General features: G+C 44.7%; 1 protein-coding gene across 8 annotated transcripts in view; it reads right to left on the bottom strand.

Moving 5' to 3' along the window:
* The window catches only part of PLA2G6 (phospholipase A2 group VI), a 593,695-nt gene that overhangs the window by 169,712 nt on the left and 409,852 nt on the right, over positions 1-14,131 (bottom strand). For all 8 annotated transcript variants that reach the window (XM_078683792.1, XM_078683798.1, XM_078683782.1 and 5 more), the window contains 2 exons: positions 13,292-13,474; positions 11,834-11,942 (listed from right to left, as the gene is read on the bottom strand). In XM_078683792.1, the coding sequence (XP_078539918.1) occupies positions 11,834-11,942; positions 13,292-13,474 (292 nt within the window). The remainder of the gene's footprint in view (positions 1-11,833; positions 11,943-13,291; positions 13,475-14,131) is intronic.

Genomic DNA, 14,131 nt, shown 5'->3' with positions numbered 1-14,131 from the left:
GTCGGGAATTGAACCCTGGTCCCAGGGCATTCTCTGCTTCCGGGTCTGCCGCCTCTAACCAGTGAGCCACACCACTCTGCCGTGCCCGAGAACAGGGCGTCCGAAACAGTCTTCCGGATTCCCCGCCACCATAGCCGGAAGGCAGAAGTGGTCCGGTGACCTTTTTATGAAAATGTTTTGAGGCCTGCTTGGGGATTGGAGCAGGGTCATGGGCCATAGTACTCACGCGCTGACCGGAGGGAAAGCTATGCATCTCAATATCGATCTCCACGTCAGAGCTTTCATCGGGGCAGAAGAACCCTTGTTCTTCTTCCGCAGGTGGCTCCTCATGGGTGTGCTCCATGCTGAGAATATAGGGGGTGTCATCTCCGCTTCTGCAAGACATTTCCAAACAATGCGCTCTTCGATCCCAAAGGGTTTTCTTGGACTGAAAGAAATAACACGCGTCACAGTAGGCTTCACGTTGGTACAGCAAAATACATAAGTTGCATATGAGGTGTTGATTGGTGTGCGGATATTTTGCATGACAACGCGGGCAAAATCTGAAGGATGCGCGTTCCATCAGAAGGGCATCTTTGATGGAAGCAACACATGGGAGTAGGTGAAAATCGAGAGCAGCCCAGAAGTGAAGACAGCGATCGAAACAATACAGTCGAAGACTGGTAAAGAACCGAAGAATCATACCGAACAGAGTCGAAACATTTCAGAGGCACACATGTCGGAACCTGGCGGCAGAGAGAAAACAACCTAACAAAGGAGTTGATGCTCATGCGCAGTATCACCTTGAGGAGGAGTCACTCGGTCTTATGACTCCAAAGACTTTTTTGAAGAAAAACAACTTGCACAACTCCGGATCCAACACTAGATGGCAGGAGTATGCAAAACATGTGTATCTACAGCCACACATTCCACTGAACATGATCTTACTCTTCCATCTCCAATCTAAGGAATGCAACACTAATTGTCTTGATTTCACAGTGGTTTATGGATTAATATTGACACACCCCTCAAAACCAAAGCTCTCAACAGAGAAACCTGGATTCATTGCTAATTCCTGAACAACAATTGTATCTGAACGTCAAGCAACTCAAAAGACACCCAGGAATGGGAATTAAGGTGATGGCATTGTTTGTCTGTGGGAAACAGGGGTTTGTCATAATGAGTCCTACTCAAAAGGATAAGGTGGACTAAACGACTTCCTATGTCTTCGAATGTGACCCTACTAGAGCCCAAAACGTGGCCTCGATTTAAAATCCTTTGTTCCCCGTCCTCTCCCTTCCATGCAGAAGTGCGAGGGTAACACATGAATCTACAAGTGGCATGCAGCAAAACCATTGTTACATGCAAGTAGACTGTTTCTCCTACAAGCTGAATCCTTTTCTAGATTCACATGCTGTGCATGGTACTGCATTAATACTTCCCCTGTGGAGGACGGTTTGAAGGAAGGGTATTACTACATATGTGTTTCATTATAGTTTAACCTAAGGGAGTTTCGTTTTGTCTGTCAATATCTATACAACAATGCTTTGTGAAGGCACATGTTCACAACCATGTGACAGTCACACACTATTTAATCACACATTAGCTTAAAAGGCTAAAGTCACTCCATGTTTTGTTGAAAGTGCTTTTGGTTTGTATCAACAAAAGCACTTGCAGAAAGGGATATAGGTCTGCTATTGTGTCTGATTTTATTAGCGCGCAGGGAAATCTGCCTGAAATGGAAAGATCCAAACCCCCCAAAAACAGAGGAATGGTTAAACTCTGCATTCGCGATGGCTCGTCTAGATGTGGCCAGTGCTGAAAATGCTTCAAGTAGCCTCTGGTACCCTTTTATCAACATGGGTAAGGAACTGAGACTGTGTAGATAACGAAAAACCAATGGCCCCCCAGTCCTACGATTACACCTTAAGACTTCAGCACAAGGAGTCGGTCAGGGGACCTAAGCATTCGCAGTCGGCCGGAGGGAGCCCAGGTACACAAAAACGGCTGTAATATTCTGCACTATTCTCAAAGGTGAGATGAGGACAAAAAAAAAAAGTGCTTTTGGTTTGTTCATTCGTTTTTTGTTAGTTAATGTTTAAGAACTTATTATTACCTTTACAATCTGTCTGGCAACTGTCCCTTTTGTACCCGGCATACCAAAAGTTTGAGAAGTATGCACGATTAAAAACTGATTAGACATCCTAGTATTTCCTGTTTTGCAAGTAGTGCATAATAGATCATCTAACAATAATGAATGTAATGCTCTTTCAGGCACCTTTTTAGGTGTTTGAAAAAATTATTAGTTCAGAACAGATTAGATCTAGTGGAAATGTGACTACTTTAGGAGTTAACTTGTCCTCATAAATACCTTATCTTTGTATCACAAGACATGGCAGTCCTCTCCTACACTGATGACACCCAACTCAGCCTCTCCCTGACGAACAATACAAAGGCCATTAGAACCAACTTTCTTTAATGACCATGCTAGCAGATTGGATGCAAACAAACTGCTCAACAACAAGACCTCCCCATGGGATTCACCGCGGTTGGCCACCGGATCTATGACCAACACCCCCACCAACAAACCACACAAGAAATCTAGGACTCATCCTTGATGACAAGCTCTACATGATGGCTCAAGTCAATGCAGTGTGCATCTCCTGCTTCTACATCCTATGCATGCTGCAAAATGTCTTCAAATGGTTGCGTCAGAACACCAGACGGACCATCACGCAAGCCCTCATCACCAGCAGGCTATGGCATCCCTATCCACACCAAAATCTCCAAACAACTCCTACACAGATTCCAGACCATCCAGAACACAGCTGCAAGACTCATACTCTTTCGCCTACGCCGCACCACCATCACACTACACCTCAGCAAGCTTCACTGGCTCCCCATTCACAAGAGCAGCCAATTCAAACTTCTTAAGCACACATACAAAGCCCTACACAACTCAGGACCAGACCTGGCAAGCCCAGTATAACCCAGAGGCCAGACTCGAATATAGAACCAGGGTCAAAGCTTATCACCGAGCTATTCTTCTTGAGAAGAAAAGCTATTTTGGCAGGAGGATCGAGGACGCCTCGAACTCCTGTAAAGAGATCTTTACGATCGTCAGGGAATATATCGCCCCGCGGTCGAATGCGGCCCAGTCTGTTCCCACTCAGAAGTGGGCATCGGATCTGGCATGCTTCTTTACGGCTAAAATCAAGTTGATACAGGAGTCGTGTCCACCGCGGCTGGCGGCTGCCTTATCTGGCTCCGAGGTTGGTCCTGTTCCATCGGTCCCCTCGGGGCCTGTCCTGTCAGACTTTCCGCCTATTTCAACTGCCTCGTCTTTGACACTTTTGGCCAATCTCAAATCTGGATCACCGCTAGATCCATGTCCGGCCAAATTTCTGGCGAAGATGGCGGAGGTAGTTAACCCGCTAGTCAACCCTCTCCTGAATCTCTCTTTGAGCCAAGGCAAGGTCCCTTTGGCGTGGAAGCAACCCATGGTCATCCCCCTTATTAAGAAGCCCGGTCTGGCTCCTGAGGTCTTGGCCAATTACAGGCCTATTTCTCTTCTTCCTGCTCTGGCCAAGAACCTGGAGAAGCACGTGCATGGCGTGCTCTCCAATTTCTTGGAATCGAACGATCTGCTTCATTCCACTCAGTCGGGCTTCCGCCCTAATCTGAGAACGGAGACGGCGCTGCTGGAGGTGTCTGAGGCCATCAAGGAGACGCTAGACTTGGGTGGGAGAGCTATGTTGATCATGCTCGATCTGTCGGCGGCCTTTGACACCGTTCCCTATGAGGGCTTGCTCATCAGACTTCTTGAGATCGGTCTGAGGGGGACGGTGTTCAGCTGGTTTACATCTTTCTTAGCTGGTCGCCGACAGACGGTCTGGGCTTCCTCAGCCTCCGCTGAGATGCCGCCATTGGGAGTCGGAGTCCCACAGGGCTCTGTATTGAGCCCGACTCTCTTTAACATCTTTATGACCCCTCTGGCGGCTCTGGCTGAGTCTTTCGGAGCCCAGATCGTATCCTACGCGGATGACACCCAGCTGCTCTTCACCTGCCGGAAAGGGGAGGATTTTGATGGAGAGAGTATCCGTGAGTGCCTTGGGGCTGTTTTCAAATGGCTCCAACTGAACAGCCTCAAGTGCAACTCAGATAAATCGGAGGTACTCTTCTTCGGCTGTCAATCCGACCCGGACTGGCAGGTGTGGTGGCCTGCGGATATGTCTCCCCGAGGCAGTCATCTCAGCTAGCGAAGAATCTGGGGGTTAAAATCGACAACGGTCTGACCTTAAGATCTCAGATCCTCGCCCTTACGGGCACCTGCTTTGGACTTCTCCGCATGCTTCGGAAGTTTTTTCCGTTGCTTTCCGAGGATCACAGGAGGATTACGGTGCAGGCATTGATCGGTTCAAGATTGGACTACGCTAACATCTTATATCTTGGCCTGCCCGAATACCTCCTGCAACGGATGCAGGTGGTCCAGAATGCGGCGGCGCGTGCCATCTTCGGTCTGCACAGGCGAGTTCATGTTTCCGGCCTGTTGCAGTCGCTTCACTGGCTGCCTATCCGACAGCGGATAGCTTTCAAAACTTTGACCCTCGCGCATAAGGCCTTCTATTCCACTGGGGCCAAGTACCTACAGAGGAGGCTTATGCCATACCTTCCTTCTCGATCTCTGAGATCAGAGTCGAAGTTTCTCGCCATTGTTCCCCGTGTGAGGAGGGCCCGCTTGGGCGGCCGCTCTTTTATGCTCCGGGCCCCTCAGCTTTGGAACTCTTTGCCCCTCTCGCTACGTAACAATTCACACCTGCTATCTTTTAGAAAGGGCTTGAAAACCTGGCTTTTTGCCTCTTAGATTCTATTTTCTTCGATCCCTTCTTTCTTTTATTGTGCTGTGTTTGTTCTTCAGGATGTCAATAAAGCGCCGGGACACTCTTTGGAGTAGCCGTGCGCTATAAAAGTCACAAAATAACATAACATAACATAACAATACCTGAACAGCCGCACAAACTTTCACCAACCCACCAGTCACCTACACTCTGCCTCACTCTCACACGCACACACTCCCCACATCCACAAAAGTAAAACTGTAGGTCGCTCATTCTGATACACCGCACCCAAAATAGGGAACAACATTTCTCAGCAGAACAGAGCCTCCTCCTCACTTCTTGAGTTTTGCAATAAGCTGAAGATCTGGCTCTTCATATAAACACCTTGGGACCACACACCGACACACCATAGTCAAATGTTTGGATGCCCTCTAGGGTGATTAGTGTGCTATACAAATCAACATAACATATATACCAATAGGTTTGTTCTATCGACAAGGCTTACAATTCATTTTCCTGAATGAAGGAACAGCAACTAAAAAGCTTGCTTTTGGAGTAAGAAATGTTAAGTTTATATTAAGCATTGGGCCAAAGTGTGGTTTCATCAGGGCTGTTAGTACTATGTTTAAGTGCTACTAAGCTGGTGCTGAATGTGGAGGATATCAGCTTTTTACTCCTTTGATGAATCTTTTTACATAACCAGTAAATTAAATATTTGTGTTTGACCTAAGCCTTTTCTGCATGCGCAATCGCTGAGAAATCCACTTGTAAGGATGCAGAGCTAAGGCCGACTTCAAGTAAATGCATAAAATACTTCACCAACACAACTGGCTCTGTTCTCCTTTCCATAAAACAATTTTTCTACTCCAGTTTAGGAAACTGTGCCATTTTCTTGCATCGTGTTTTTTGGGTTTATAGTTCCCTGGCTTTTTTAGTCTTCCATACAATTTAGAGAATTATTTCAACACTGATATTCTAAGACTTCAGGAGTCACACTGCTAACTGTAGACTTTGAGTACCTGGGTGATAAACCTCTGCCTTTTCCGAAGTCGATGCATACTTTGCTACAGGTATTGTTACATTGAGTTGTGCCATTTTTGTTGGTTTTGAGAACCACATTTGCAAGCCCACATGAGGCCTATTAGTAGGAGTTTCATCTGAGATATTTATGTACTGTGTAAGGTGTAAGCAAACATCCCGCACCAACTTATCAAAAGAGCATTCCTCTTAACTGTAGATGGAAATGCCTGGAAGCAAAGTTTCGGCATTTTGTTTTTTCTTTTGTTGCAAATAGATCTAGATTTAGAATTCCCTGTTTGATAAACATCTCTATTACAATACCCAGTTTTAATTCCTATTTGTGGGATGTACCTAGGATATCAGCTTGATTGTTTTCTAGCCCGGGCACATAAGTGGCCATTAAACCAATGTTTCTTGCATTGGTCCAGTGTCAAACATCTTGAACCAACTAACAGAGGATAAATAAAAACGCCCTTCCATTCTTGCTGAGGCAGAAAACTGGTGTACTGATGTCTGTTAGTATCTGAATGACTTGCTCTTGGACTGACTTTGAAAAATGTTTAGAAAGGATATCTTTAATTCCAGAAAATTCATGTGTTTGCTACCAACCATCCTTTTCTAATTTTTAGATTTGGAAGGTTTGCTCACCCATCCCACCTGTGACACGCCTTTTGTAATACTAGCCTCTGGGTTTGGTGCCTTCAATAATTTGCAGTTTAACCTTTTTGCTATTGTTCAAACACTAACTCCTTCTGTATCTTGCGTGTTGCAACCATTACATCCTCCTAGTTCCCACTAACTTCAGACCATTGATTGCTCCTTCATTCCCGAACTGGTCTCATGTAAAGTCTTTCAATTAGTATTAAAAGAACACAAGATGTCATCAGTTCTAATAATTTCATTACTGTTCTCACTATGAGACACAGGCATCTAGAAAAGGTGAGCTAGTTCCTGCAATGCCACCACTCTGCTCAGAGTAAATTCTGTATTAATTGCTGCCCTCATTCTTCTATTTCTAATGAAGTAGTGATACTTAAGGTCAACAATGAAGCTCAACTGGTAGAATAGGTCCACTGCTATTCGGAGATTATGCGGACATTGAAGGAAAGTACCCACCCTGTGCAGCCAGTCGTCTGGGTAATAGCACAGATCAACTCTTCCCTTCCTGAGATGCAAGGCCACCATCCTCAGTGTCTTTGTAAAGACCTTTGGCGCGGTCTTTGTCTTAGAGAGACTGTTTTATCACAAACCGGAGATATTTCTGGTAAGCAGAATGCATCGGTATATGGATAAAAGCATGTTTCAGGTCTATGATTAAGTAATTGTTCTTGTCCAATTGAGGTAGGAATACTTGTAAAGAATTTCTGTGTCCTGATTAACTTGTTTGCAAATCTTAGGTACTAAAGCTTGCTCCAGTATTTTTAAATGTCTTTGTTTGTATATTTGTAGCAATTGTTGGTGTTTCTTTAATGAAATTCTAAGCAAAAGCTGAATTTTATAATGTTAATACCGATTTGTCAGTTATGGCAGATTGCCACTAGGTAGGTCATTCTTGATTCTGTCCCCCAATGGTGTTACATGAACAGGAGCAGCTCTAAAGAGTTGTTTACTGGAAGGGATACTACCTCTATAGACTTTTAGTTTAGTCTCATGAGCGAAAAAACTGTCTGGTTTGATTGTTCTGGAACTACTGTGACTGGGTTAGAAATAACCCTGGGCAAAGCACTATGCTACGCTCGGGTAATTTGCGAAGTTTGCGCAACTTCGCACTACCCGATCTGCACGTAGCACAGTGCAAACATGCGTAGCGCAGCGGTCATTTTTTGCTTGCTCGCGGTCCTCGACGTCAAGTTGGTGACCGCGAGCAAGCAAAATGACATCCTCGCGAGACTTTTTCCTTGTACGCGATCAGCAACATTAAGTTGCCGATCGCGAGCATGGAAAATAAACCTCCCAGTGAGATTCTCAACGCGAGGAGGTCAGGTTTCTCATTGTGAGTGGTCGTGCATGCTCGCGATGAGAAACTACCAGTCCGCGTTGAGACAGCTGCAGCTCAAGTAAAAATGTACTCGAGCGGCAGAAAAGTACAGCTCGCACTGTGCAAGATGCCGCTTTCAATGATTGCACGGTGCCGGATGCTTGTCCGCACTGTGCAGTCATTGAAAACGACATCTTGCACAGTGTGAACGTAACTCGCGAAGTGCACTTCGCGTAGCGCTACTTCGCGAACCACGCCCACCCCTAGTTAGAAACCAGTGGAAATCATTTGTTTTTAGGGCATTATACTGTAGAGTAATCTACTTTGCCAACATTTGTCCTCTATAAAAAGGAGATTCCCCCATTGTCAAGTTACATACTGGCTTTGCAGTGTCACTAACCTTTTCCATTTGTTCCAGGTTTTGATCGATTACTGTGCCGAATAAATCTTCCCTTATAAAAGATGTGTCAATCACATTTGCTTGTACTTCACTTTTAAAGCCTGAAATTCATAGCCAGGAGTGCCCCTGAACAACTGTTCCTGTTGACAATTGCCTGCTAGCTGGGTGCTCTGCATCTAATACGTACTTGAAAACAAGTAGCTGCAATTGTTCTACCTTCTTCCAACTATTGACTCTGTCCGTTACAGGTACTGTTATGGGAGCTGCTAAAGTAGATCTTCCATTTCCTCCCACTGTTGGTAAGCATATCTATTAATCTTGTCACTAGTTTGCTCTATGCAATTTTATAGATGCCACTGACTCAATTTTCTGCCAACTGCCTCAAAAGATTTACTGTCCCTATCTGTTGGCAGACCATGTGTGCTTGGGGATTAGGCTCTTTTCCTGGCTGTGCAGATAAGAGATGTGCTCCATGTGTGATCAAATGTACTGCGGGTCCTGAGTTGACGATTTATATTTCTTTTCGATTCAGGGAGATGCTGCAGTAAAAGTAGCTGTTTTTTGGAAGACCTCATGACCTTGCTGCAAGATAGCTGGACAATAGGCAAGTTGTGAGAACGGCTTTCAACAGGGCACGCTGGGGCTACTTGGCCCAACCATGAGGGATGAGGCCTTTTATCCTGATGTCCTGGGCCCGACCTACTATGGATCCTGAACATCTAGGCCAAGTACCCCTTCTACACTTGACTCTCATGATAGCCTGGTATGAGCAGTCTAAGGCTCCCTCAAGTGGTGGTGGATCCAGGATAGTGTACATAGTCTCGCAACTCAAAATGCATGCAGCAGCACCAATAAATCCAGCCAAATACTCAATTTTATGAAAAAAGTGAAGTATTTTATTTCTACCACTAACCACACAAAGGAAAAATACGATATTCACAAACATTTTTACATGATCCCCCCCTGAGATCGGGCGCTACCCTGTCTCTCATTCCTAGCGTTTAGCGATTGTGGTTATTCCCCACTCGCTATTAGTAACACCCAGGGTGTGCCCCACAAGTAGTCTGAGTAGAGACTCCACTATGAATCTACCTTAAAGTCAATAGTATTCCAGCTCTACTGAGCTAATTTAGCAAAAGGTTCCCTTGGTGCCAACAGGCCTGAAACCAGTCCTGGGTAATGGTGTGCAGGAGCTCCCATGCGCTCCACTTCTCCGGTGGAAGCAGACCAAGTTGCAGTTCTTAGTGCTTCCAGTGACCCCCTCTGGCATACAGGGTCACTGCAACTCAAAGTCCCCGTGCTCTGGCCTGTTCAGCATGGAGATATTCACCAAAGCAGCCTCTCCTGGCATATGGGTTTGCCGCCTCACTACCGCAAAAGGCTATAGCCCTTGCCATACAGCAGTCTTTCCCAAAGCAGCCCCTCCTGGCATACAGGATTGCCAACACGCTACCGCCCAAGGCTATGACACTTACTGCACAGCAGTCTCTTCCACAGTAACCCCTCGTGGCATACAGGGACACCGTTTCGCTACTACGCATGGGCTCCGGCCCGATCGGGACAGCACAACACACAGCATCCCTCTCCTGGCATAAGGAGGTCATGACTCTGTCCAACAAATTAGCATCGGCCAATCGGTGCATCAGCTGTTTCCTCACATCTTACACAGGAAGTCCACTCAACAGGGTCTCTCTACCTCCTCTCCACGTTTCACCATGCAGGCTGGGGTCTCCAAAAATCAGACTCCGGGCCCTCCATGTATCTTACCATTCACAGGCCCACATAAATCCGGTGTATTTATACAGCATACATGCACTGGACAGTATTGTATCCTCCTTGTACTGTACCACTCAGAGGCACACATACATTCGCCCATTGCATTTAACATGCATGCACTACACAGCACTGTATCCTTCATGTACTGTACTACTCACAGGTAAGCGTATACCCAGCATGTGCATTTATCCTACACACACTGCACAGCGCTATATACTTCATGTGCTGTACTACTCATAGGCACATATATATATCCAGCACATGCATTCACCATGCACACACTGTTTAGTACTGCATTATTCCTGTATTGTACTCTTCCCAGGCACACATATACCCAAAGCAGATACATCAACTCTGCGTTGTGCAGTACTTCACACCAACCTGATATAGGCCAAGGGTGAGTTAAACACACAGCAGCTGAACCTTAAAAGCCAGGGAGCTTGCAGAGCTCACTCCAATGACAGGTTAAAAAGGATCTGTTCACTCCTTCTGATCACTAACTACATGGTATGCTGCTACCAACACACTCATGCTGATAAACTCCTGGTGGAGGCAGTAGTCTCATCACTTTGAGGGTAGGGCTTTGGGCGCTCTTCCCTGTCATGGTGCACATGCATGATTCCTGTTTGCCTATGCTAACAAAAATCAGTATTAGGGAGCCAGACATCAGTACAGCTGGCACTCACGGAGGGGGTGCACATTTTACCAAGCTAAGGACTTTTGCGTTTCCAACACAAGTAAAGATGGGCTTAAGTGTTTATAATAAAAAAAGAGGACTTCTTTTGATCAACGTCCATCTGCACCCAAAAGGAATCGGTTGCTCCGTTTGCAACACTAATATTCAGTGTTATTACCTGGTGAGAATAGTTTTGCAGGGTAAGACTCAATACCATCTACTGGGGAATTCACTTCAAAGTTTCCTTGTCTCCTTCCTGGATTTCTTACATTAAATTTTCTTCCTCACTTTCTGGAGTAAGATGGTACTGTTCCGCCAACATGCATCTTCGCATGCCCTATTTTTGCTTCTCAGGGTCCCCTATAGACTGTTGTCTTATTTATTCTTACCTGCTTGCATCTTAAGTAGGTCTTTTTTGCCTACTGGTTTAGGAAGATGCCAAGGCTTCTTCAAATGATTCTCACTTTTCTTGTCCTTGAGCCTCCTCTGCCTCAATATCTTCTTCCTCTGAAGCTAACCACAATTCCTCCATGGTTGTTGGCAATTTGTTGCCTGAATAGAATGAATTCTCCAGACAACTCCATCTTAGCTGAGTATGTTAAAATAATCGTGTTTCTATGAATTAAAGTCTTTGGCTTGACAAAGGGTGTGGCATAACAGTTTTTTGACATATGGTCTTAAGGAAGGCAGTACATGCAAACCAAATGTTTGTCCTTGGAAGCAGACTTCAGGCTGCATCTCAGAGAGGACATAAATAGACTACTCATGACAAAATGCTGGTTAGAAGACTCAAAGGTACATCACTTGCTGAGAACATTAATAATACTCAATAAAATGTCCATTAAGTTCTACTTTGGGGTTACTAGTATATAAGCTCTATGGTTCAATTAGTCTAAAACATTTCACAAACGCAGAAAGAGGACAAGCCACACAATCCTTGATGTTTTCCAACACATGTTGGCTTGGGAACAGTTCACTTACTGTAAGCTTGAAGATTTATTAAAAGAAGAAAAAATCAACTGATTGACCTATTGCGTTATATGTGAATAACATCTGAAACTGTCATTTTCAATTCACGGGTGCTGGGGTATGCTGATTATACACAGAGTATGGATGGTCCCAGAGCAGGAGAACGTGGACATATACACAGTTAGCCTGACACCCACCTTTGCTGCTTCGTGCTGCAATCAGTCCAGGTGTTTCCCCAAATTCGTTGGGTGTCTCCACGTTCGCCCCAAAAACAATCAGTGCCTTGATGAGCTCGAGATGGTCCAGCTACAAAAATAAAGAAAGACTGATTCGGGGAAGAGGGTCAGGGTGGCAGAGGCTACTTTTAAACCAAAGGCAGAGGGACCACAAGATGCCCTTTCAGCAAGATGTGAGCTACCCTATGGACAGGAAACAGAGCCACTTGGAGAACAATGAGGACCAGGAGGCCTGGAGACAATAATGCCAAGCATTATCTGTATGATATCATTTCACCAAAGAACATCAACACATATATGCTTCCAGCCACCAGCGATCTTTGCTATTTCGTTTTAGATCAGACACAATAAAATACCTGTTGTGCTTTCCCAAGGGTTTCAACCACAATTGAGAGGCTGTACCGTGTCCCTATGATAATGTTTCAGGCCAATCAATGCTCCAATTTATCTTCTTTTGTAAATTTTGTGTAAGGTATATGAGATTGTTTTTAATAACGGTTCTAAAAAAACGTATTTACAAAGCATTGGACAAAGCAGGCCCGCGCGTAGGCCTTTAATGACCTTACCTAATGATGAAATTGTTTTGCATTTTGGGGTCTTTTTAAAATGTACTGTGCAAATTCGTAGGTCTATGTTGTCCTAAAATAATTTTAACACATATTGTTATGTTTTAAAAGTATAATTATTTTTGTATTTGTTTTTATGCATTTATTAATCAGACGTAATGTTGTATGTCCCTTTATGGTTGTTATCAGACTTCTGAATAAAGCTATTTATTGATTGATTCCGGTTACCCCATTGCAACGAGCCTTGCAAAATATGTAGCTGACAGCAATACCAACTGATCAATACACAATACTAGAGTACATCAGCGTCTCCCCGCTGGCAACTGGGCAAAGCCCAGTAATACATATCTGCATCCCACCAATGTCATCAACTGAGCAGTCAATCACTTCTGTATCTGACTGCACACTGACTAAGCTACACAATGAGTCAAGGTAAGCAATACCTGGATCTCAATTGTGTCTCCAACACAGCACCACATGGCACCATTTATTAATTACCCCATGTTTATGGCAATGGCGGAGCTCCATGGAGCAGTGATGCTTGTCAAAGAACATATCACAGCTGGAGGTTGTCAGAATTAAGGTGCTGTACATGGACCAGTTGATTTTGTGGGGCCTGAGTTAGAATTACATAAACAAATATGACAATGAAAAGAGTTGTGAGAACATGGAATAGAGAAGGAAGCCTGAACAGATGTTTTCTTACATATCAGAACTTCAGGCATTGTGAGATGTGCATTAAACTCCTCCTCCAAAAGGAGAAACACAGTGCTACAGCCCCAAGATACATTTGCCCTATAGTGCTGACCCTAGCAGAGCATTGTATCAAACCACAAATTCTAGATTTACATACCTTCATAGCCAGATGCAATGGGGTGTTCCCACCATCCCCTTGTGCATTTGCATCAGCACCATGCGTCAGCAGCACCATGGCACAATCAAAGCGCGAGCGTTTCACCATTATGTGTAGGGCCGTGTCTCCAGTCTTGCTGACATAGTTGATATTGCTGCCTCGGGCAAGCAGTAAACGTGTCATCTGAGCAACAAGAACAGGGATGGTGAGACAGAGTAAAGGAGAAAAAAACTGGTATATACTTTTTTTAAATTATATCAAGACAGCCAAAACAGAGCCACAAATATATACCTTGAAGCTTTCGTGCTCATATATTATTTCAGTCTCATCCCAAACAGCAGGTGGGACAGTTTCAAAATCAGTGAAGTGGGAGAATGGGCTGGGAACACTGGAAGGAAAATTGGCAAACGTGACACTGGTTCAGAAACAAATCCTTAAAATGAGGGGATGAGGAGGGCCAGTACGCTTCAAGACTTCCAATGAGGTGGCTTGGAGAAGTTAGCATGTGTGGGGCTCCCTTACTCTCTTGAGGCCCCTGTTGACCGTGTGAAGTATCCACTAAGGCTAGGACACAACAACATGACTATGCATGTCAATGACCCCAGAAATCACTGCTGCAAATGACAGTGAAATTACCCTTATAAAATCACTTTGAGTTGTTGAACCAACATTATATTTAGAAACAACAAGGGAACCCAAAAAAGTTGACCAGGGACCTAGGGAATCAATTATTTAGAACAACAGTGGCCCCCGGAAAGGAAGGATATGAAACCGAGTAATGAATATAGACACAATTGTTGCTAAATTAAGTGGACTTGTCCAGCCGGATAGAGGTCTAAT

The sequence above is a fragment of the Lissotriton helveticus genome, chromosome 1_1, assembly GCF_964261635.1.
Source record: "Lissotriton helveticus chromosome 1_1, aLisHel1.1, whole genome shotgun sequence".
Classification (NCBI taxonomy): domain Eukaryota; kingdom Metazoa; phylum Chordata; class Amphibia; order Caudata; family Salamandridae; genus Lissotriton; species Lissotriton helveticus.
This window is presented reverse-complemented; position numbering and strand designations above follow the sequence as displayed.